The 26,725-nt window shown below is 39.3% G+C and overlaps 1 protein-coding gene across 1 annotated transcript in view; it reads right to left on the bottom strand.

Moving 5' to 3' along the window:
- The window catches only part of LOC130839623 (leucine-rich repeat-containing protein 37B-like), a 49,556-nt gene that overhangs the window by 6,898 nt on the left and 15,933 nt on the right, over positions 1 to 26,725 (bottom strand). Inside the window, exons 4-8 of the mRNA XM_057713853.1 lie at positions 15,221 to 15,292; positions 14,634 to 14,708; positions 4,020 to 4,138; positions 1,663 to 1,938; positions 137 to 1,401 (exon numbers count right to left, since the gene is read on the bottom strand). Of these exons, the coding sequence (XP_057569836.1) occupies positions 137 to 1,401; positions 1,663 to 1,938; positions 4,020 to 4,138; positions 14,634 to 14,708; positions 15,221 to 15,292 (1,807 nt within the window). The remainder of the gene's footprint in view (positions 1 to 136; positions 1,402 to 1,662; positions 1,939 to 4,019; positions 4,139 to 14,633; positions 14,709 to 15,220; positions 15,293 to 26,725) is intronic.

Here is a 26,725-nt window from a genome sequence, read left to right as displayed (position 1 = left end):
GATCACTGTCTAAGCCAGCTTCATGGCTGAGATAAGATACAGACTAGGAGGACCTGGGATCCCTGCTTGGGCACTTTAATGGCACGTCCTACACTGAGTACACGTGCAGCTCCCGTGTTTCAGGGCTCATCCTCACCTCACTGGGCTCCTGCTCCTTCTGTTCACCCTGGGCTCCTGCGCTCTCACTGATATAGTTCTCGGTTTTCCACGGGTCCGTATCCCATTCTGCCTTCGATGCCTTTACTTCTTGCTGCTCACTGAGGAGCTTCATCAGGAGGCCTGTTCTGGAGATGAGCTTGGCACAGGCCAACTGCACGTGGGTCTCCGAGCAGTCCATTTTCAAAGTCCGGATAACATGAGAAATGAGCCTTCTCACGTCATTGCTGGGGATGAGGGACCATAGCTGCTGGTTTAGCTGAGCTTCAAATTGATCACCTGGGGATGCGAGCGCTGGGAGAGTGGAGCCTGGGGGCTTAGAGGACAATTCAGTGCCCACGCTGTGGTCCTCCCACTGTGCTTCGTTGGTGTGTTGAACAGTTGGGATAAAGTTGTCTGCAGCAACAGCAGAATGTGCCGTGGGGACACTCCTATGGGCAGTGATTCCAGGGCCGGTTCCTCCTGGCAGAATAGAGTTTGTAATTTCTTCAAAGACATTTTGTGCAGTATTGCTTTCTGGAGTAGGATTTTCTGTAGAAGGGTCTGAAAGAGAAAATAATTCTGGAAAAGGATTTTCTTGAGAAGTCAGTTCTCCTGAAGATGAAAAACCCTCTCTTGGAGGGGAATTTATGAGGCTCCTCACTGCAGAGAAAGGACGCCTCACAAGCATCATTCTACTGGGAGAACCTTTCTTTGTGAACTTTCCACACAATTTGGCTTTGGGTCTTCTGTGAACCAGATGAGACCGAATTTTATGGAAGATGTATTCTTTCCCGGAATGTGAGATTAATTCAGAAGCTGTCAGATTTATAACTCTAGCATATGCATCTTCTAAAACAACAATAGTGTAGGGTAAGTCTTTTGATTTCTTTTTAACCTGAGATGGGGAGTTTGGAGGGATGGAGCCAGAAAGCCTGCCCCTTGAATACTGTTTCAGAAAGGAAGAGACTGCTGCCTTATCTTCCTTTATGAGTGCAGGCTCTGTGTTGAAGGAGTTTCCCACTAACTCCTGGGGCCTCTGCACCATGTGAAGCTGTTGCAGCTCCCTGGGCGATGGCCTCATGAGACTTCTTTCTCTGGCAGTGTTCTCCACAAATGGCTGGGCATTCTGTTTCCTCCTGACGCTCTCATCTCCCACTGCTTTGAAGTGCCTTTTCTTCATGCCCCTTGGGCCCTTGAGGACGCTGTTCACTCTCAGGTGCCTTTCCCCTACACTCTCAGTCTTTGCTAGGCTGTTTTCCTGTGGTTCGGCAGTTTCCAATTTCTTTTGAAAGATTTGGCGCTTAAATTTGGGACCTAAAAGTTTGGAATGTATAAGCATGGCAGTTTTTTCTTTCTTTTCAACCTCATCAATTTGTTCTTGAATTTCTGCATCTAGTAAAATTTCCAGAAAATAGAGTTTCCTCAATTTATTTTTATAAGGTGAATTCTTGGGTATAGGGTTGATGGAAGGGTTCCTTATATTGTTTTCCAAACGGCCCAGGAGTGTATCTGCATCTTGTACATTTGGAAAAAGCAGCTGAATGACTGGTAATAATGTTGATTTCACATCTCGTAGATTTCCCTCTGAGAAATAAGGCAGTATGTAATTTAGTGCACTGATAACATCACTTTCAGCATTAGAGTCCAGCTGCTCATTCACGAAGGTTGGCAAGCTGACAGCACTTTGGTCTGAGGATGCCCTCTCTGGGTCAATAGTCCGCTCGGTGCTGGTGTTCTTCTTCCGGGCTTGTAACACCTTCATGAACGATCCTTCTGCATTCCCTAGAGATGCTTCCTCACCTGTCAAAAAAGAAGAGACTGGTTTTGATAACTGAAGACGGTTGGGACAGCTTTTTGTCAGTCCACAGACATGTATCCCATCCAGTAGATTAGGAATCAGTCAACATCTGAGGGCCACTTAGGAGAAAAGGAAACCCAAACTTAAGCCTATGATTGGCAACCACAAAAGGTGAAAAAAGTATCTTTTGAAGAAGTGGCTATCTACTGGGAAAATTCCGTAGCATGAAATATAGTAATTCTATTTAGGATTACTCCACTGGTTGCCAGAGGCCAACTGCCCAGGACTCAAGAAAAGCCAAGGCTGGAAGACAAATATTCCCCTACTCAGCTGGACGCTCTGCAGATCTGCTGTGACTCTCTACGTTCACATATCCCTTCCTGTCCTGCCTGAGATGCAGAGGAGTGGGAGGTTCCTCTCTCCACCTCTTCAGTGTGCTTGTGTTCCTGCTGCTTTCACAGATGACTGTGACAACAACCGCTGCTAACAGGTCTTCATCATGACAAGCCCTTTTCCACCCACACACTGAAGCCTTTGCTCAGTCCCTGCTTCTGTATGTCCCAGCCCCCATAACAGAAGGCTCTATATAGAAAAACACACTATGTCCACCCTGGCTCTGTGCTAAAATTTGGGCAGGGACCTGAGCTATAACTTAAGAGATTTTCCAGATTCTATGCTAATGTGGAATGGTCAACAAATCAATGCAGTAAAACTTGAGATCCTAAAATGCAGAAGGGAAAAAGCAACTTCTGTCACATGCCTACTTTGCTTTCATTTCATTTCACTTCTAATCTTGCCAGCTTTACTTGGGAACCATCCAAAGCTTCTGACTGTGTGAAGGTAATGTGTACCATTGTGTAGCTGGGCTTCTCATCCAAAAGGATTAAAAATATATTTGGTGGTGATGGTGAGGATCAAAGAAGGAGCAGAGAATCATGAGAAAGGAGGAACATGGGCTTGCAGAGAGCCCCACACTGGGGACAGGAGATCTGGGAACAAGGGTCATAGCACTTAACACCTCTGCTCTTGTTGTTCCTCACCTGTAAAAGGAGATTAAAAATGCCTTTTCTGCCCACTTTGGGCGAGAAGGGAGTAATATAATTGGTAAAAAAAAAAAAAGTTGTTTGGGGGAGTTCCCTGGTTGTCTAATGGTTAGGACCTGGCACTTTCACTGCTGTGGCCCGGGTTCAATCCCTGCTAGGGGAACTAACATCCTGCAAGCTGTGTAGTGTGGCCGCCCCAAAAAAACCTGTCTTGAAAAATCAGCGATATAATCTTTGCATAAGTAGCAAAGTGTTATTACTTATGATGTGCTCTAGATCATTGAAAGAGAGCTGTATTCAAGGTATCTGGACATGCAAGCACATTTTGGAAGTCATCAGGTTAGTGCCAATAAATCTAATACATAGAAAAATAACTGAAAGCACCCGAGTGTTTTGTGGATAGAAAAGCTTGAGATTCAGAGCTAGTCGAGAGCTGGACCGTCTAAGCATAAATTCAAAGCTGGACAGCTCTCCCATCCATTAGGAGAGCTAGGTAGCTGCTTCTGCTTATGGAACCAGAAACTCTCAGGCTCCACATAGGACATAAAACAGCATCACTTATACTCTTTCATGAAACTGCAAAAACAAACCAAATAAACAGAAATATATTTACACCTGGCGTATAAGACAAAGGGTACTCGAGACCTAATGTATATAAAATCAGTTTACAAACTGTGATGCACTGTATATGCATAAGTTCTCATTTGCAGAGAGCACAGTTTATGATATGTGGCCATTAATGTTAATTCCCTTCCCCCTTCCATTCCTTTTTCTTGTTCCTGTATGTACACAAATCAGTTACATTCTTAAACTAACACTGTAACTGAGCTATTATTAGCTTAATAATGTAACCAAGAATACGATTTTTAGCGAGGAAGTAGTTCTCAGAATCTTAGGGAGCTGGAACTCTGAATTACTGAATAAAAATAATGTAATTACATCATTAATTTTAAAATGTATCCTCATTTAGTAAAAATAAAATTTTAAAAATTAAATTAAATTAAAAATAGAATATTTATTATCAGGCAATTGAGGCTCACCACAAGGTGTGGCATTTGTCAGGCATTCACCATCGCAACGCAGCTTGACTGTCTTACAGACAACTTCAATTGTATTTTTAAATTGGCAGAGGCAGCAGGCCATGCGGCTGGGTAAGATCCTATACATGGAAACACACATAATTAAATTTGTGGTAAAGCAGTTACTTGAGTCGGTAGTAGAGACAGGCCAAAGCCACCACAGACCAGTGCCAAAAGGAGTTCTTGGGGCATATGGACTGGAGAATTGGAGAGGGACCGGTTGTCCAATTGCTGCTCTTGACTATTGCAAAGAAATATAGAGGAGGAGAGAGGTGCCCAACAGAAGGATTAGGATGGCAGTAGGTATGGTATGCCTAGAAAAAAGGGAACAGGGATTAGAATTGGGTGACATTGATCTGTAGTTTAATTCAGAAGTATCTCCTTCCATCCTGAAAGCCTCACTTTGGGTTGAGAGTACACAGGAAGAAGGCAGACTTCTAAGAAGAGTCTGAATGAGTCCCCACCTTCTGGAGTCCCTTTCTCAATTCCTATTTGTGAGTAGTAAATATATTAGAAAGTATTCTAGGAACAAAAAATCATTGTGTGGTTAAACAATAGCAGAGATCACATTGGCCAAATCTGGACAACTGGAACATTCAAAAGAATAACATTATCATTACAATAAGGTATAATGCTATTTAAAGAAGAGCACGAGTCCATAATGACACTCAAAAGGAAAAGAAGGGGAGCTCTTCTTTATAGAAGAATGTCAGCTAATAAATGCAGAAGGAATGACAGAATTAGGAAAGTGTCATTTTGCAACTACCAGTGTAATAATTGATTCAGAGAAGGATTACCACTGATGCCCAGCTGGGTGAAGTTGTTTGAAAGCAGGATCTTCACTGATCCCAAAGTATCACCCCACATATTATTTATCAATTACCAAGAGGAAAAATAACTTTACAATGGAGAGATATGGACGATACCACCTGAACCAAGTGATCAAACTTAGCAGTGGGCCACCTGAAGTGTTGAAGTAGGAAGGACACATCGCCTATGTAGTATTCTTTCCCAAAATGTTTCCTTTGGATCTAATGAGGAAACATAAATCCAGATTGTGGGGCAATTTACAAGACAAGTGGCTTAGACTCTTCAAAAATGCCAATGTCATAAAAGACCAAAAAGAAGAAATAATAGGGAAATATCTAGATTAATGGAATCAGAGACATGACCTGCAATGCCTAATCTTTGATTGGACCTTGTATCAAAACAAAACAGACTTAAAGAATGTTATTGGCTTCTGGCCAAGATGAAGTAACAAGCACCAGTTTAACCTCCCACCTGAAAGTGTCAAAACATGGCACAAAATATAGGAAACAAGTTTTCAAGAACCTGGACCTCAGGCAATAAAGTTGCATGATCTCCAAGAGATGGGAAATAAAGTGATCCCTAAGACTGCCCTGGCTTACTTCTTTTACTTTTATTTATTTTTATTTACTTTTTATTTGGGGCTGCGTTTAGGTCTTTGTCACTGCGCGGGCTATTCTCGAGTTGTGGCGAGGATGGGCTACTCGTTGTTGCAGTGCGGGGCTTCTCATTATGGTGACTTTTCTTGTTGTGGAACATGGGTTCTAGGTGCACAGGCTTCAGTAGTGGTGGAGCCGAGGTTCAGTTGCTCTGCGGCAAGTAGGATCTTCCCTGATCAGGGCTCAAACCTGTGTCCCCTGCATTGGCAGGCGGATTCTTAACCACTGTGCCACCAGGGAAGTCCCAGCCTAGCTTCCTTCTTTAAGAGAGTTTCCAAGTCATGGTACAGGGGAAAGAAACCCAGGCAAAGAGTCATGGACTCCCTGACCAAGGAAATGGAGCTGAGAGTCTGGGAAAACAAAGGTGACTAGAGTCCACAAAGCAAAGTACTAGAGACAAAAGAAGCGCACAGACAAAGAACTCTCAAGATAGGCAGAGGGATCTCTTGAGTACTCAACAAAGTATTGGTCAGTGCATTCATGTGAGGAGTTCCTTGATGCCAGGAGAAGAACCACAAGAAAGGATTAATAATAAGAATAACTGGATATCACACCAGGTTGGGAATAGTATCTGTTCCTACAAGTCAGACTGGAAAACCTCATGATACTCAGAAAGGACTTGCCTAAGTAGCTGCAAATAATGAGCGCTACACTAAAGGCTACTTGGAGTCCTGCCCAACAGATCTTAAAAGCTAGACCTAAAAGAATAAAATTGTTTTGAATAACCTAATTTCGCCCCAAAGGAAGTCCAAGCATTTTATAGGAATATAAAAATATACAGCACACAATCAACTAAAATTCACAATATCTGGGATCATATGAAAAATTACCAAGCACGCAAAGAAGCAGGAAAATATGACCCATATTGAGGAGAAAAGGCAATCAATCAAAACTAACCCATAATCTCTACAGATGTTACATTTCACAGAAAAGAACATTTAAAAAGTTATTATCTATGAAAAACAGTTACTATAACTACTTCATATGTTAAAAAACCCAGACTAAAGAGACATGGAAGATGTAAAGCAGACCGAAATTGAGCTTCTAGAGATTAAAAGCAATGTCTAAATGCAAAAGACACTGCATGAGGTTAATGACAGATTAGACACTGCGGAAGACAGGGTTAGTGAACATTAAGGCATAGCAATAGGAAGTATCCAAAATGACACACAGAGAGTAATGAAAAAAAACAACAACAAAAATGAATAGAGCATCAGTGAGTTGTGCAACAATTTCAGGTGGTCTAATATATGTGTACTTAGAGTCCATGAAGGAGAGGAGAAATACAAAAATTTGAAGAAATAATAGGCAAAAATTTCCCATATTGGTAAACAGTATAAACCCACAAAGTCAAGAAGATCAATGGACTTTAAGCATAAGAAACATGGACAAAACTACACCAAGGTACAAATAATAATCAAATTACTCAAAACCAGCAAGAAACAAACAAATTTAAAAGTAGACAGAGGAAAAATCTATACACTACATACAGAGGAACAAAGATAACAATGACAGCAGACTTCTTGTTGGAAACAATGTAAATGAGAACTCAGTGAAATAACATCCTTAAAGCAGTGAATTGAATTCTATCAAGCTAGAATTCTATACCCAGATCTTTCAAAACAAAAGCAAAATAAAGACTATCTCAGACATACCAAAGCTGAAAGAATTAATCACTAGTAGACTTCCACTCTTAGAAATGCTCAAAGAAGTATTTTTAAGCAGAAGGAAAAATAATAACATTGAAATATGGATCTACACAAAAGAATAAGAGCACTGGAATTGGGATTTCCCTGGTGGCACAGTCCTTAAGAATCCACCTGCCAATGCAGAGGACACGAGTTTGATCCATGGTCCAGGAAGATGTCACATGCTGTGGAGCAACTAAGCCCATGTGCCATAACTACTAAGCCTGCTCTCTAGAGCCTGCAGGGCACAATTAAGGAGCCTGCATACCACAACTACTGAAGCCTGTGCACCTAGAGCCTGTGCTGCACAACAAGAGAAACCACTGCAGTTAGAAACCTGCCCACTGCAATGAAGAGCATTCTCCACTGGCCACAACTAGAGAAAGCCCATGTGCAGCAATGAAGACCCACTGCAACAAATAAAAATAAAAAATAAACTAAGTAAATAAAATTTTTTAAAAAGAACACTGGAATTGGTAATGACATAGGTAACTATATATCTTTTCTTTTATCTTCTTTTTTCTTTTGAGACTTGAACCCATTGTCTTTTCTTTTTTTTAAAGAGAACTTTATTATTTTTTGGCTGTATTGGGTCTTTGTTGGCAGTGTGAGGCCTTCTCAGTGTGGTGCCTTCTCTTGTTGCAGAGCACAGGCTCTAGGGCGTGGGCCTCAGTAGTTGCAGCCCACGGGCTCTAGAGCACAGACTCGGTAGTTGTGGCATATGGGCATAGTTGCTCCACGGCATGTGGGATCTTCCTGGACCAGGGATGGAACCTGTGTGCCCTGCATTGGCAGCCAAATTCTTAACCACTGCATCACCAGGGAAGTCCCTATAAGTTTTTTCTTATTATTTAAATCTCTTTAAAAGATAATTCATCATTTAAACAAAAAATAATAATATAGTGTTCTGTTTATGACATAAGTAAAAGCAAAAGATATGAAAAAAATAGGACAAAGTCCCGGAGGGGAGAAATGGAAGTACACTATTGTAAGGCTCCTATATTACTCAGAAACTGTATATCATTTGAGGATAGGCTGTGATAAGTTAAAGATGGACACTATAAACCATAAAGCAGCCACTAAAATAACAAAATCTGAGTTATAACCAATTAGCAAAGGAAATAAAATAAAATAATAAAATGTACTCAATCCAAAAGCAGGAAGAAAAGGGAAAAAAGGAATAAGGCATAGATGAGACAAATAGAAAACAAATAGCAAGACAGTAGATTTAAATGTAATCATATCAAAAATTGCATTCAATGTAAATGGTCTAATCACCCTAATTAGAAGAGCTGTCACACTAGATAAAAAAGCAAAAGCCAAATGTATATCTTCAATAGAAAAATAACAGGTTAAAAGGATAGAAAAAACTATTCTATGCTAACACTAATCAAAAGAAAGCTGGAGTGGATATATTAGTTTAAGACAAATCAATGTCAAAGCAAAGAATATTACCAAGGATAGCGAGTGTTATTTCATGATGATAGAAAGGTCAATTAATGAAGAAGACATAATCTAAAAAATTATCCACCTGATAATGCAGCTTCAAAATATATGAAGGAAAAGTGAGAGTGGCATGGAGAAAGAAACAAAATCTACAATTATAGTTAGGGAGTTCAATATTCCTCTCACAACTGGTAGAACAAGTAGGTAAAATATCAGTAAGGCTGAGAAGACTTGAACAACACTATCAACCCACTTGACCTAATTGACATTTAGAGAACACTCCACCCAAATCAGCAGTATACATATTTTGTATTAAGTGAACACATAACATTTACCAAAATAGATCATATTCTTGTCTATTCCCAGAATTTATTGGCTATAAAACAAGTCTCAATGAATTTAAAAGGATTTTAGTCATTCAGTATATGTCCCTGACCACAAAGGAATAAAATTAGAAATTAACAAATCCAAAAAATCTCCAAATATTTGGAAACTAAACAACACACTTCTAAGTAACTTTATGGTCAAAGGAGAAATCAAGATGGAAATCAGAAACTATTTTGAACTGATTGAAACTGAAAACATAATATGTCAACATGTGGGATGTTGCTAATGCCATCCTCAGCTTCCTCACCTTCCACCTTCAACTAGAAAAAGGAGAGCGAATTAATCACAGAGTAAGAGAAGAAAGAACACAATAAAGATCAAAGTAGAAATGAGTAAAATGGCAAAGAAAAAAATACTACAGATATTAAGAGGATAATAAGAGAATATGACAGAATTCCTTATACCAATAAATTCAAGATGAAATGGACAAATTCTTTGAAAGACATGCACTGCTGAAGTTTCCTCAAAAATAAAGATTTGACTTAAACAGCACTGTTAATGAAATTGGATGTGCAGTTTAAAACCTTCGGACAAAGAAAGCTTCAAGTCCATGTGGCTTAACTGATGAATTCTACTGGACATTTAAGGAATAAAATAATGCCAATTCTACACAACCTCTACCAGAAAGTTGAAGAGAAGAGAATACTTCCCAACTCACTTATAAGGCCAACTTTCACCATATCAAAATTAGACAATGACATTATAAGAACCCAAAAGTATACACCAATATCTCTCATGAGCACAGAGGCGAACATTCTTAACAAAATTTTAGCATATCAAATCCAATAATATACACAAAGATAACATATCATGACCAAGTGGGGTTTATCTCAAGAACGTAAGGTGGTTTAAGTTTTGAAAATCAATTTACCCAAGTTAATACACTAAACAAGAAAAATCACATAATCGTTGCAACAGATATAGGGAAAATATAACAAAATCTAACATCCATTCCTGATTAAAACAAAAAAAAGACTGGCAATGGAAGGAGACTTCCTCAACTTGATAAATGACTTCTACAAAAAACCTAACATCATATTTAATGGTGAAAGACAAAGCACTTTCTCTCCAAGACCAGGACAAATGCAAGGATGACTGCTCTCATTACTTCGATTTGATATTACACGGAAGGTTCTAGGCACAGCAACAGGGCAACAAAGAGAAAAGAGATATTCAGAATGGAAAGGAAGAAGTAAAACTATCTTTATTTGCAGATAACATGATTATGTAGAAAACCTGACAGAATCTACAAAATTGCTACGGGAACTAATAAATGAGTTTATCAAGTCTGCAGGGTACAAGATCAACATACAAAAAGATTAATTTGTCTCAACAAACAATCAGAGATTAAAGTTTTAAAACACTACTTATAATAGCACCACACATATATAATACTTAGGATAAATCCCACAAAAGATGTAAAAGACTTGCACGCTGGAAACTAGAAAATATTGCCGGGGGCAATTAAGGAAGACCTAGTTAAATGGAGAGATATCATGTATTTATGGATCTGAAGATTCAATATTGTTAAGACGTCAGTTCTCCCCAAATTGATTTATAGACCAAAATTCCAGTAGGCTTTTCTACAGAAATTGAAAAGTTAATTCTAAAATTCATATGGAAATAAAATTTAGAATAATGAAAACAACTTTGAAACAGAACAAACTTGAAGAACTAATACTACCTGATTTCAAGGCTTATGAAGCTACACTTTCAAGACACTGTGGTATTAGTGTAAGGATAGACAAAAAGATTAAAGGAACACAATAGAAAGATCAGAAGTAGAGCAATGTGGACAACTAACTTTCAGGTTCAAAGGCGTTTAAGTGTAGAAACGACAGTCTTTTCAACACATGATGGTGGAACAACTGAATATCCACAAGGGGAAAAAAAATGAACTTCAATCCACACCATGTACAGAAATGAACTCAAGATCTAAATGTAAAGCCTAAAACTATAAAATTTCTAGAAGAAAACAGGAGAAAAATTTTATGACTTTGAGTTAGGCAAGATTTCTTAGATATAAGGCCAAACGCATAATCCATAAATGAAAAAAATAGATAAATTAGACATCATCAAAATAGAGAATTTCTGCCCTGCAAAAGACTCTCCTGAGACAAAGAAAAGATGAGTCACAGAATGGGAGAAAATACCAACTGACATACTGGATAAAGGACTAGTTTCAAGAATATATAAAGACCCCTCAAAACTCCAGAAAAAATATAGACAAAAGATTTAAAGATATACAGATGGAAAATAAGCATATGAAAAAATCTCTGACATGATGAATCATCAGGGATGCGACAGTGAGATACCACCACACACCTATTAAACTGCCTAAAATCAAAAATACTGAGCATAGCAAGAACTGGCCAAAATGTGAAGAAAATGCATACGCTCTCATATACTGCTGGTAGAGATGTAAAATGATCAAACCACTGTGGAAAATAGGTTTCTTTAAAAGTTTCTTTAAAAACTTAAGCATAGGGCTTCCCAGTGCCACAGTGGTTAAGAATCCACCTGCCAATGCAGGGGACACAGGATACATCCCTGGGCCAGGAAGATCCCACATGCCACAGAGCAACTAAGACCGTGCACTACAACTACTGAGCCTGCATGCCACAACTACTGAAGCCCACACACCTACAGCCTGGGCTGCACAACAAGAGAAGCCACTGCACTGAGAAGTCCTCGCACTGCAAAGAAGAGTAACCCCTGGGGCTTCCTAGGTGGCACAGTGGTTAAGAATCTGTCTGCCAATGCAGAGGACACAGGTTCAATCCCTGCTCCAGGAAGATCCCACATGCCGTGGAGCAACTAAGCCTGTGCGCCAAAAAAAAAAAAAAAAAAAAAGAAGAAGAGTAACCCCCACTCACCGCAACTAGGGAAAGCCCGTGCACAGGAACAAAGACCCAACACAGCCAGAAAAATAAAGAAGAAAACAAACAAACAAACAAACAAAAAGACTTAAGCATACTCCTACCAATGATCCAGCCATTCTACTGGCAGGTATTTACCCAAGAGAAATGGAAGTATACATCCATACAAAGACTTGTACACAAACATTCATAGCAACATTATCTATAACAGACAAAAACTGAAACAACTCAAATGTCCATCCATGGTGAATAGATAAATTGTGGTATATCCCTATAATGGAATACTATTCAGCAAGAAAAAGAAATGAATATTGACATATAGAACAATAGGGATGAACCTTAAAATAATCATGCTGAGTTAGAAGCCAGTTAGAAAGAGTATACAATAAATGATTCCTTTTATATAGAATTCTAGAAAATGCAAACAGAAAGCAGATCAATGGTTGCATGGGGGTTGGGAAGGGCAAGGAATGATGGGAAAGAAGTATTCCAAAGAGATATTAAGAAACATTTTGAGGTGATGAACATTTTGACTTTGGTGATGCCTTCATGGTGTGTGTGTGTATGTGCGTGTGTGTGAACACAGATTACTGTATGTCAATTACACCTCAAAGAGCTGTTAAAATAAATATTATATAATAGAGACAATTGGGGAAATCTGAATAGCAACTCTTTATGAGGTAATATTATTGTGTAGGAATTTAATTTCTTCAGTACTGTGTATTAACAGTAGTGTAGCTATATAGGGAAATACTTTTGAATACCCAGAGAGGAAGGCATCGAGCTGACAAGAGAGGGATCGAGATTGTGGCAGGTGCTGTGGGAGGCTGAGGAAGATGAGGCTAGAGCAGTGACCAACAGATTTGACAGTGTGGTGAAGACAGTCACTTGTCTGCTGACCTGACAAAGATGGTTGGAACAGACTGCTAAACGCAGGGCCCTTTCCCCATACTAATCTCATGCAATCCCCTCAACTAGTCTTGCCATAACAGGAGGTTTCTATTAGCTTGCCATATTGGAGGGGGGATGGCACAATTTAAGGTGCTGTCGGTTGTGTAATAAATTGTCACAATAGGGCCCTACAAAAATAGATTTTTTACAAAAATGTAAAAAAATGAAATTTGACCCTTCCCACACACCACATATGAAAATTAACTCAAAATGAATCATAGGCCTAAATGTAACTATACAACTTCTGGAAGAAAACAGGAGACAATCTTTGTGATTCTGGATTAGACAATGGGTCTCAGACACAGGTTTCTTAGATAAGACACAGAAAAGCACAAACCATATAAGAAAAATTGCTAAGGGACTTCCCTGGTGGTGCAGTGGTTAAGACTCTAACCTCCCAATGCAGGGGGCCCGGATTTGATCCCTGATCATGGAACTAGATCCCACATACATGCGGCAACTAAGAGTTCACAGGCCCCAACTAAGAAGCCCGTGACCCACAGCCAGGATCCCCCAAGCTGCGACTAAGGAGCCCACCTGCCACCACTAAGACCCAGTAAAACCAAATAAATAAATAAAATTAAAAAAAAAAAGAAAAATTGCTAACTTAGAATTCATCAAAATTTTAAAACTTCTGGTCTTCTGAGACACATTAATACAATGAAGATAAGTTACAATCTGGGAGAAGAAATTTACTAAACACGTATCTTAAAGGAACTTTTCCATTGTTTTATATATAAAGCACACTTAAAACAATATAAATAGCCAATTAAAAATGGAGTTGAATAGACACTTCATTTAAAAAGACATTTGCACTTGAATAGACATTCAACATCATCAGCTATTAGAGAAAAGCAAGTGAAAACCACAATGAGATGCAACTACACACCTCCTAGAAAGGCTAAAATTTGTTTAAAAACAAATACAAGGATCCGATGAAGACGTGGAGCGACTGCAACTCTCACAGACAGCTGGTGGGAAAGCAAAATGGCACAGCCACTGTAGAAAACAGTGTGGCAGTTTCTAAAGAAGTTAAATATGCACTTAGCATATGACGAAGCAACCCACCCTTAGGGATTTTACACCAAAGAAATGAAAACATGTTCACACACACGTGAGTGTTTTTAGAGGCTTTGTTCATAACAGCCAAAAAAACGAGAAAAACTCAAATGTTCATGAAATGATAAATGTGGAAACAACCTGTATATCCACACAACTAGACTACTACTCAGGAATAGAAAGGAATGAACTACTGACAGCTGCAACAACATAGATGACTCTCCAAAGAGACTGGCTACGTGAAAGGAGCCAAAAAGAAAAGGCCACATACCACGTGATTTCATTAATAAGATATTCTGGAAAAGACAAAGCTACATGGACAGAAATCAGACTGGTGGTTGCCAGGGGCTGGTAGTGGGAGGAGGCTGGATTGACTGCAAAGGGACATGAGGGGTCTTTGGGAGTGCACAAGTTTTCTATATCTCACATGTGGTGGTGGCTACAGAACTATACGTTTGTCAAAACACATCAAACTGTATATTTAGAAACAGTGAATTTCATTCGATGAAAATTGTACGAGGATGAGTCAAAATTTATCCACACTCCTCCGGTTATGTTAAAACTTCTATAAATTCTACAGCCAGAGTACGGAGAATTTTTGACTCACCATCATACGTAAAGAAATCTGACTTAAGAAAATAATGAAAACAAACCTATAAAAACAATTGAGTGAAAATAAATGTAATAAAATCAACTTACAGTTTCTCCAGTTCGAGGGTCATCATCAGGATGCTTTCAACTGTTGTAAGTGACACGTGTGTTCTTCCCATGTCTCTGAAGGAGAAGCCCAAACATGCAGTCATATAAACCCAAAGACAAAAATTCTAAACTCAAAAAGATACTTAACATGTGATTCCTTCAATTCTGGCTTCTTACTTGCCATAGCTGGTAATTCCAAACAGCTCTTAGGGAAGAAATTTAAGTTTGCATCATCATATTAATGACCTTGGTGCTGAATAGTACAATTTTTTTTTATTATCCTAATTTTTTGTTTTCAATTGCATCTACCTCTTTTGATCACTCTTTTCTTGCTTTCTGGGATAAACAGTAGTCCTGTGTGCATCTACATGTTCCATATCTATATGTGTTCTTCAACACTGTTCGCTTCCTCTGCTGGCTGTCTTACGCATATATATTCCTTCTAAATCCTTTTCTTTGCCAATAACTCTTCTTTCAATAACCCAGTTAAAATTTAAATTACGGCTTTTTAGCCAAAATACTCAATCTTTGACGAAAGTAAAAAAGAACAGAAATTACCTCATGAGCCATGAAACTGCAATACTTACAAATATTTTAATGCCGGCAATTTAAAAAGGTAAGAATCTTCAACTGTTGTCAAAGGATTACGATTGAGAATTCTGGAAAGTGGAATGGAATTAAAATTATTGGCATTTCAATTACTTCCATGAAAGCTTTCATTCATATTTTTTTGGTATGGAACTTGAAGGTAAAAAAAAAAATCATTTTCTGTCTTTACCTATGAATCACCCTTAGAATCCGTAAAGCATCCTTGCTTTGGGAACTACCCAGGTCTCTAGATGATAAAGTGCAGAAGAGAAACAGAAAAAAACAATAGAAAAAAGTGGATAGCAAAGAACAAATATGCCAAGGAACTTTTCAGGTCAAAAATCCTAGAAGTGACTGTGCTGGTAGGAAGCCCTTGCTCTGTAAGAAATACTATTTCTAGTGTCTTCTATAATTCAAGGTGTTTTTCTTTCATATCTAGACATTTTTTAAAATTTCATGGTTTAAACTACCCAGTTAAAGACAAAAAGAGGACCAATTCCTTCATTCTGGAGCCAAAGAAGAAGACATAAATCCAAGAGGAACTGGTGAAAGCCATACTCCCATCATGGAGTCCCATGTGTATCCTTGTATCAGAGCCTTTGTTCCTGTGTATGTAATCACCTGCTTACTTGTCAGTCTCCTGGATTATCAGCATCGTGAGAGCAGGGACCACACTTCATTTTCATTGTTATCCCTGTGCCTGACATAGTGCCTATTCTTTACTAGGTATTTAATAAATGGTTGTTGAATAAATAAATAACATTTTGTTTATACATCAATAAGTGAACAAATTCATTTTGGGGAACAAATTTTTATTCCAAAATGCTGCAATAGATTTTCTAAGACAAATACGGGGGAAGAAAAAAAGAACCAAAAGAAACAGGAAGAAAGAAAACAAAATCTGCCTTTAGGTTAATTCTACTCAAGAAATATTAGCACATTTTGGTAGAATATTATAAAGATAATTATCACAACTAATATCTTTTGGGTTGCCAGGCATCTGTGATCAGCATTTCACATTTAATTTTCACAGTAACCTTATGTGATAGATATATTACCCCATTTAACAACTAAGGAAACTGAGGGACTGAGAAATATAACTTGTCCTAAGTCATCAAGCTAAAAAGCAGAGCTGGAATTTGAACTCAGTTCTGACTCTAAAGCCTGTGTTTAACCTGTATTAAAAAAAAGAACAGGGGGGGTTAAAATATCTGTTATTTTAACCTTAATTTTGAGAGCAATAAATACAGAAATACATTTTCAAACTTCATCTGCCCATCTGGGAGAGCCTCTATGAGAAATATATTTTCTCTTTTTATTTCTTTTCCTGAATCATCTCCCATGATAAATATTTAATTAGCCTATGCTCACTGAGACTTTAGAGATTTTTTAAAATGTTGCAGGCAAATCAGTAAAAATGATGGAGCAAGGACATCGGAAAATTCATCCCTCCCTAAAAGCAACAACGACAACAAAACTGGCAAAAATGGGTCAGAGTCAACTTTTTCTGAACTCAGGCAATTTAAGCAATGCGCTTGCAGCAAACAGCAAGGGGAAATGAATGAATTTCTATAAGAACAATGAGATCTGTGTTGCTTTAATTTGTCCTTGACCTTTGCTCTCCATGCCAGTGGTAGCCTTGAAAAATAGCCCACATCCCTGGTACCAGAGGGGGCAGAATGGACTGGGAGGTCCTTCAAAGCCTCATTCCCAAAGAACTGCCATTGTTTTACATGTCTGGTGGTTCCCTGGAAGACCTCACTTGAAAGCCTTGCCTGTGACCTGACTGAGAGCTGCCTCGTGCGAAAAGCCTCTCCTCAGGTGGCATTTTTGGAACACATTTTCAAGTAAATACTTTAACATGGCAGTTGCATGAGGCAATGGATGACACTTTGGGGCAAAAAACAGCCTAACCAAAACTCTTAAAAAGAAGAGCTGAGGAATGAGATGTCCACAGAGACTTTGAAATGTCCCCACATATTGCTGGGAAGCTGGACGACCACAAGACAGATTCCTGGGAATCTATGGAAATAACTGCTAGCATTAATAAAGGAGTTCAGCAAGGTTGCAGGATAGAAGATCAATATGCAAAAACTAGCTGTATTTTTATACACCAGCAACGAGGAATCCAAAAATGAAATTAAGAAAACAATTCCATGTGTAACAGCATCAAAAAAATAAAATGCTCAGGAAAACATTTAACCAAATAAGTGCAAGAGTCACACTGAAAAGTACAAAGCTGTTGAAAGAATTGAAGAAGATCTAAATAAATGTAAAGATACACTGTGTTCACGGATCGGAAGAGAATATTATTAAAATTTCACTACTTCCCATTGGCGTATGGTTTCAGTGCAATTCCTATCAAAATCCCAGCTGACTTCTTTCCAGAAATTGCCAAGCGAATTCTAAAATTCATATGGCCGTTCAAGGAAACAGCATAATCAAGACAATGTTGGTAAAGAACAAAGTGGGAGGACTCACACATCCTGCTTTCAAAACTCAGTTCAAAGCTACTGCAGTCAGAGTGTGGTACTGGCATAAGAATAGACATGTAAATCGATGGAACAGAATTGACAGTACAGAAATCAACCCTCACATTTATAGTCTATTGATTTTCAACAAGGGGGCCAAAACAACTCAAGGTGGAAACAACAGTCTTTTCAAATGATGCTGGGACAAGTGTACATCCACACACAAAATAAGCAAGCTGGACTCCTACACGTCCCACCATATGTGAAAATTAACTCCAAATGGATCAAATATCCAAATGTAAGAGCTAAAGCTGTAAAACTCTTAGAAGAAAACACAAGAATAAATCTTCATGACCTTGCATTAGGCAGCAGTTTCTTAGATATGATACCAAAGCACAACCAACCAAAGGAAACATCGATGAAATGGACTTTATAAAAATTAAAAATGCTTCTGCTTCAAAGGACACTATCAAGAAAGTGAAAAACCACATAGAATGGGAGAAAATATTTGCCACTCATATATCTGATAAAGGTCTAGTATTCAGAACATCCAGAAAATATAAAGAACTCTTACAACTCAATGAAAAGATAAGTAATTTTAAAATTGCTCCAAAGAAGATATGCAAATGGCCAATAAGCATATGAAAAGATGCTCAATGTCTTAAATCATTACGGAAGTACAAATCAAAGCCACAGTGAGATACTATTGATACTTAATACTAACATGGCTATAATCAAACAGACCATAACAAATGCTGGCGAGTATATGGAGAAACTGGAAACCTTATACATTGCTGGTGGGAATAGTGCAGCCACTGCAAAAAACAGTGTGGCAGGTCCTTGAGAAAGTTCAGCTTACACTTATCCTGTGACCCAGTAATTCCACTCCTAGGTATACACCCAAGAAAGATTTTAAAAACTATGTCCAAACAAACACTTGTGAATGTTCAAAGCAGCATTATTCATAACAGCCAAAAAGTGGAAACAACACAAATGTCTATTAACTGATGGATGGAAGAATAACCGTGGCATATCTACACAATGGAATATTATTCAGCCTTAAAAAGGAGTGAAGTACTGGTATATGCTACAACATGGATGAACCTTCGAAATAACACTACGTCAAAAAAGCCAGATACACAAAAAAGCCACGTGTTGCATCTTTTGTTTGTATGAAGTGTGCAGGATTGGCAAATCTGTAGAAACAGAAAGCAAATTCGTAGTTGCCAGGGCCTGGGAGGAGGAAGAAATGGAGAGTGATAGCTCATGGGTGTAGTATCTCTTTTTGGAACTGATGAAACTGTCTGTCTATTGAATCGTTTACTTTAAAATGTCCCATTTCACATTATGTGGATTATATCTCAAGAAAAAGAAAGTATCTTGTGAAATACAGAACACCAGTTGGCTGCAGACCAAACATGTTGGCAGATGGAGAAAGCAGGAGTGAAGGCTCAGACTGCTCCGTGACCAAGGTCAGAGGCAGTCAGTGGTGAGGCTGGGAGCCATGCAGCTTGTTCTTGCCTTGGGAAGTCCCCTATGCTTCCTACTGTAGCCCATTCTTCTAGATTTCCTTAGTACAATTAAACTTGTTTGATTTGTAACGCTCAGTTAACAGCCAGTATGATAACGTTAGAAAGAATGTGAGTGTCACATGTCTGGTTAAGCACAGTTCCTCAAACTTTGAGGCTTTGAGAAAAAAAATTGGCATTAAATCCTGCCAGATCACCAGTGCGCTCCTGTGCAAGTAAATTCCTTCACCTCTGCATCTTCCTTTGCCCACTTTTCCCCAGTCATCAAGAATGACTATAAAGCAATATGAGTCAAAACAATTTAGCAGTGTGTTATCCTTCCTCCAAAATTATCGCAGTCCTCTAACCCTTCACTTTTCTTTAGAGGTCCATGGCCTTGGTCCCATAAGCTCAGTGTTTCTTCTCAACCAAGCAGCCCTTCTCTAACAGAGTAATATCCTTGTGTTTATCCCTAATGAAATCAAACTATGGGGCCAAATTATCCTATTTCCTCCTGTCTTTAGTGCCATCTTTTATTTACTAAGTTTGTGCCTGGGCAACGGGGAGAATGAGTGAGAATGGAGTCAACAGCTCAATTTGGGGACCCTACAGCAACTGATTTCCCACAAACCACAGCACAGATGGCTTTAGATTCACAGTGGACACTGCACTAGAGCTTATTTCCATTTTGGTTGAACTTCCTCATTTTAAAAGGTATGCTGACTCCTAGTCCATTGCCTTTTTGATATTCATGAGCTTATCTTTACAGAAGTAAAACGTGGCAACAGTGTTTATCAGCCTCAAAAGACCATCTCAGAGTCAAAGTTTAAAAAATGTTCTTCTCAATGGTTCTTAAAAATATATCTTATTTGAAGAAGACAATTCAGATGTTTCTGCATAAGCCTTTTGCTGTAGAACAATGGGACAGATTAAAGGAAGCTCACAAAATAAGGGAACACTTCTTCCCTGCTATTTTTTTTTCTCCACATTCTTCTATACAGGTCCAGACAGACGGACTACATTTCCTTTTTATTAACTGAGGAGACACAGAAGAACTGAGGACTGAAGCATGTCATCACTGTCCTGAATGTACGGAAATCCTAAGAGCTTTAACTGAAAAAAATGTCCAAAGCAGGCCGTGAAAATAAATTTAAAATAAGACAACTCGAAAATATCTATGCTAGAATCCCAAGGCAGGGGGCAGGTAGTCAAAGAAATAAGCAGAGTGACCTAGACCCTGTTCCAATATGTGTGAAGTATTTTGGGATGGAGTAACCCTCTTCTGTTATTCATGAGAACACGACTCCCCATGAGAGGCTCTGCAATACAGGACCTCCAACTGCATCATGTAAACCCTTTCTCAGGAGGAAAAGCCGAAAGAATCTGAAATGGTGAATCTGTATCTTAAGCCAAGCTCTGAGAATAGCCTTGAAATAGAGTCCCTGGCAGTGAGGAACAGAGGAAGATGCAAGGGCTGTGGAATCAGGCAGACCTGGGTTTGAATTCTGCCTGTCACCGTCTGGTACGGTGACTTGAGCAATGAACATCTCTGAGTCTTACTTAGTACCATTTACCTCATAAGGCAATTTGAGGATGAAATGAAAAGAGTGTATACAAAGCACCTAGCATAGGCTGGGCACAGAGTAGGTGCTCAGAAGTAATGATGTTGGGACTCCCCGGGTGGTGCAGGGGTTGAGAATCTGCCTGCCAGTGCAGGGGAAACCAGTTTGATCTCTGGTCCCGGAATATCCCACATGATGCAGAGCAACTAAGCCCGTCCACGAGAACTACTGAGCCTGCACCTAGAGCTCGCAAGCCAGAACTACTAAGCCCATGTCCCACAACTAATGAAGCCCGTGCACCTAGAGCCCGTGCACCACAACAAAGAATAGCCCCTGCCCACCACAACTAGAGAAAGCCCTCGCGCAGCAACAAAAACACAACACAGCCAAAAAATACATAAATAAATAAATAAATTTATGAAAAAAACCAAACAGAAGTAATGATGTCATATCGCCACTGGCCAGTGGCAGAAACTCTGGGGATGCCCAGAGGTCGCACGGCCAGGAGCTCCAGGGGCGTTAAAGTCTCACAGGGAAAAAGCTCTCTGCTCTAAAGGGCCTATTCAAGTTAGAAGCCAACTTCAAGATACAATGCAGAGAAAGCCAAGTGGTCATTATTTAGCTCCTGTTACAAGGAAATGAAGAGCTGCGGAGACAATTGCTTGCAAAGCTCAGAAGTGGTTCCGCCACTTATTAAGAGTGTGAATCTAGCAAGTTATCCAACGTCTCTTGAGTTTCAGTTTCCTCATCCCCAAAATGAGGATAATAAGCGCTGCTGGGAAAATAGAATTGTGAGGTCATATGTATTCAGCACTTACCACGTACCAAGCACTATGCTAAAAGCCTTAGGCACACTATCTTACCTGTGTAATAAGCACGAGTACTTAGTATAGTGCCTGGAACATAATAGGCACCAAAGAAGTGTAGGTATTAAAGAAACGTTACAGGGCACCGGAGAATTACCATGCTTCTGAGAAAAAGAAGATACCTTGTTACACAGGTGGGAAGAACAAGATGTAGTTGGGAGAAGAAAAGTATAGTAGTTGCTAGGTGTGACAATCTCAACATTTGGAACTCTTACAAATAAAACAGCCACCTTAAATCACCCCAAAGGCCAGACGCGAGTTATTTTCATTTTTAATGTGTATGCCTTTCTGAATCTGAGAAGCTGCCAGGATGCCAGTACATACTAAACAGTGATGACAACACCCTGAACAGTGTAAACTTTTGTGTGCACACAGCTTTTAAAGGAAACCAATGCTGGCTGACTGGGGGAGCATTAGGGCAGCTCTGGGACCCCAGCTCAATTTGCCTTCACAGTGTGACCACACCTATTTCATTAATATTCTCAACCGAGGGGTAAATAATCGGGATAAGGCTTGGAGTTTCCTCTTAATCTCGCTCCGTGCTCATGTCCTTGGTACAATAGCGATGTACCACAGACAAGCCAGCATATGAATGTACTCTGTCTGGATGAGTTATATTGCCTTTAGACACTGTAGAGTCCTTCAGTTTCTAAAACTCATGGAGTTTGTGTTGTTAGAACCAATGACGTGACTAAAAAAATGTTTAAAAATAAGCCATCAGTCTGGACCTGTGTAGGTGAATGAAGGAGAAGCACTTTAATCTCAGAAAAGAAAGTAATACTTAACATTTAGGATTACCAACCACTGCTGGTTCTCCAAAATACATTTCATTCCTGATTTCATCTGAAAGAGATGTGATTATTACCACCATTCAAAGAGTGGTACTTTATTAATTAATAAGCTCTTGGCTCATCTGTGAGGTAGATTTCAGATTCAAACAGGACTGCCGCACTGCTAGCTAGTTCCCCCGATGTGTGTCAATAACCTAGAGGCTTCATTCAAGAAACCTACTGAGTTATAATCACCTGAAACCTGGCGAGGAATCAAGGTTTTGTGAGGCCTACACCTCATCTACTTTGGGAAATCCTATCTAATAAAGAAAGATATGCAAAGTTATGAATATGAAAATCGCTAGGACCCCCTCCCAGGACAGTGAGGAAACCTGAAGTGGAAGCTTCATTCAATTCATGATAAATCCATCTCAGCTGGGGTCCTTTTCCAAACTTATTTAAGCAGGGGAAAACTCTGCTTCAACTTATAAACATCCCAGTAATGTGTCCTTATAGGTAATAAAATGACAACTCGAGGGTGGCATCTTCCCTTGGCAGCTTGCCTTTGGAAGAGATGCGATAACGTTCATATCTCAGCATGGCAAATGTTTCCTGGAGCAAATTAGTTTGTCTATTAGAAAGACCTGACCCAAAACAAAGAAAGAGGTCTACCCCCAATACACACTTACTATATTGTGACAATCTTTTGAAAGTAACGGTGAGTGAGTTTTAGGAGTATAGTGTTAATTTCTTTCCAACACCAGATAGCTCTGATTCCTGCGTTACCTTTTTCTGTCTTTTAAGATGAACACAGACATTCCAAAGGAAGACGTTGCTGCCTCTTCCATTAGGAATCTCTTCTAACCCACCACCCATTTTCTACTTTGTTGTCTGTCTTGTTACCCTGATGCACAGATGCTAGAATGGCTTTCATATGTTTTCCCATCAACGTCCATCTTCCTCCTTCGAGTTTCCTGGGGACAAAGTCCCTGTCCTAGTCTTGTTTGTATCCCCAGCACTTAGTACAGTGCTGATACACAGTGGGCATGGCACTTGGTGAATGTTTTTGAATAAATTCATTCATTTTTATCAACTGTGATGCCTTTATTTATTTATTTATTTATTTACTTATTTATTTCCCACTGTTTATTTTTCTGTGTTGCCTACATAACCATAGTGAAACTCCGATTCTTATAAGAGATGCCTGGTCTCATAAAATGTTCAGAAAAGGCGGTGAGTGTAAGACATTGTACTGACGCTACTGAAACCTCCTGGTGGAGGGACCTCAGGAGCCTGCTCTCTGGTGCGCTGGGTGCTCTCTCCCCAAGGTAGGCATCAGCAAACTAATGAGGGGAAGGAGGCCGCCACAGATTGGCATCTGCAGGAACTGTTACTCCAGCTCCAGAGACACCCTCAGCACCTCCATTAACCTAAAATGAACTGTGTGACAGTGGGTTTCTGAACCACAAGGCAGGTAAGAGTCTTTTGCAAAGCCAGGTGGAGAGGAGGCTCTTTACCTCTTCTGGCCATTGAACGTACCCACTATGATTTGCTTGTGTCACAGAGAAATCACAGAATTTTTCAGCTGAAGGGGTATAAAACCCACATTTCTTATTGAAGAGTAGTCAGGAAAGCAGGTATATAGAATCAGGCTACAGCAGTGTATTTTCTTTATACTTTTCACACTACAGCTGAACACAAACAACAACTTATTCCATACCTCAGAGCTTCCTATTGGCCACAGATGATTCACTTCAGAGGTACATGCTTTTTGAAAAATAATGTTCTAGGAGGCTGGGGAGAGCCCTGTGGTGGGTGTTCAGGAATTCTTTCTGCTTCACCATTTAAAAGAAGCTAATAATGGTTGAGGAAGCACCCACACCTTTTGCTCCCTGAAGAATTCTGTGCTAAACTTAGTTCTTTGCAGCTGTGTTGCATACACTTGAAGCAGTGTGGAACTCTGCACATGACCAGGAAATCAGTGTAAATTCAAACGTGGCATTTCACGGACCCTTCGCGTATTGGAGCAGCAGCACTGGGATTCCATGACAATGCTAATTTGAGTGTTTTCGCTTGGTGCCTTTGATTGCCTGTGCGAAAGATCAGTGCTACGCAAAGCAGAGCATTTCATACGTATGAGTTAGACAAGTCTCTTGCCCTCTTTGTACCTTCGTTTCCTCATTCGAAAAAAAACAAATGGATCTGAAGACATACTTTCCAGAATTCCTACTGGGCTTACACCCAGCTAACCAATAAGTGTATGATGTTCTCACACAGAATTTTTTACATGTATTCATCTTCTACTTTACTTACACCTTATGTAAAAACTGCATTCCATGCCAGGCCCGAAACGTTCCAAAGCTCAGTTCTGTGACTAAATTGCAACCTAGATTTCTACAAAGAAAAGACAAGCAGCAGAAGAAGAAAAATATAATTCTTTCAGAACATTTATCCTTTGGTAATAATTCTAATTTCTATGTGAAGAAACATAATATCACTACTCCCTCCATACACTTAAAGAAATCTCACTGTGGAAGATATCATGATTTATACTTTCAGGATTATATATGTGGTGCATTAGATACAAAACAGTAAATACTGCATGACGTGATCTTTATTTCTCTAGAAAAGCAGCACTATTGATGTCTTGGGCTGGATAATTCTTTGTTGTGGGGGCTCTCCTGTACACTGTTGGATGTTTCGCAGCATCTCTGGCCTCTGTCCACTAGGTGGCAGCAGCATATAGAGGTCTGACAGGCAAAACCACCTCCAGACATTGCCAAATGTCACCTGCCTGCAAAATCACCCTGCTTGAGAACCACTGCTCTGTAACGATTCACTCTGATCTGTGTAATACTTCTCACACTAATCTTTGCTAGGGACAAAAAGGATTTGCTACATAATTTTAGTAGTAATTGTAATCGTATTTCAAAATGAGTAACAAATTAATTTTATAAAAACTTGTTGTATAAAAATTCCAAATATAATGAAGTTATATTTGTTACTTACATAAACTGCAAAAAAGGTAATGCTTCAAATGTACCTCTTTCAATATACTGTATTTTGTTGCAGGATAAATCTCTAGGAAAAGGAAAAGGAAAATATTGCCTCAATTAGCTACTAGGTATCTAATTAGTAGCAATCACTAGTAGAGGTTAGAATGATAATAATAAATAAGTAGCTCTGGTCTAAACTCCAAATCTTAAGGAATGTTATTTGAACCTTTTAGAGCCCCTAACCCTGCCTTCACCTCTCTTAAGAGTCTCACCCTCATGACCTTCATAAATTAAATATACACGTTTAGGTCTAGATAGACTTTGGAGGTAATCTTTCCTGAGAGCAGAAGAATTGATTAGATTCCATCTTTTGTGGTCTCATCATAGTCTAGATTATGAGCTCAAAGTTTTTATCTCCAAGTATCATTATAATTTCTAATTGTAAAGTGAATATTCTTATATTTCCACACTTCCCATTTAGTTCTATTTTTCTAGGCCACTTCAGTACCAGAAGAAATAAAAGATATCCTTTCATTCAACTTGAAAGGAAGTTACTCCTCTCATCAATATGCAACTTTAATTCAGTATCATACCTTCTATCATATTGACTTTTATTTGAAACTATCCACTCTTGACTATAGCTATCTTACTTCCATTGATTCCAGCTTAGTCTCTCATTTCACCTGGATGGGTAGAACTGTCTTCTGACTGCTGTTTCCACCTCCACTCTCTCCCTTTCTAAGCCACCCTCCACGCAATGTACCAATTAACTCTCCAAAGGTGGTTCCAAACACCAGCATCACTTGTGAATTTACCGAGGACACAAATACTCAGCCCTACTCTGGACCGACTGAATCAGTAACTATGGGGGTGGAGCTTGTGTTTTAACAAGTCCTCCAAGTGACTGTTTCAGAGCACTGCTGTGGTAACGTGGTGGCTTGGCATCTTAGCCTCGGCTTGGCCTGCAAAGCCCTAGATAATCTGGCTCTAATCTCCTGCTCTCCCTGCTTGTACTCTACAGGTTCTCAAAGTATTCTTCCTGTGTTTTGCCTTCCTCCCACCTTCCTTTTGCAAGCTTATTCTTCCCAAGATGTCTGTGTGATGATACCCAACGGCCCTTCCAGGTCCCATCTAAACAGCGTTGTGCTGGTAACATCTCCCCTGATCCAATTTGAAGTCTTTCTTTCCCTCTTCTGTGCTGCAACACCAACCTACAGCTCTCATTGCCCATATCCATTTCTTTTCTAAAATGTAGCTCCTTTTGTATCCCATTTATCCCATTTCCTCTGAGCATAAGCTCCTTGGAAGTATGGACTAGGTCTTGCTCATGC

The sequence above is a fragment of the Hippopotamus amphibius genome, chromosome 17 (genome assembly GCF_030028045.1).
Source record: "Hippopotamus amphibius kiboko isolate mHipAmp2 chromosome 17, mHipAmp2.hap2, whole genome shotgun sequence".
NCBI lineage: Eukaryota > Metazoa > Chordata > Mammalia > Artiodactyla > Hippopotamidae > Hippopotamus > Hippopotamus amphibius.
The sequence above is the reverse complement of the archived record's forward strand: the minus strand, read 5'-3'. Positions and strand labels throughout refer to the sequence as shown.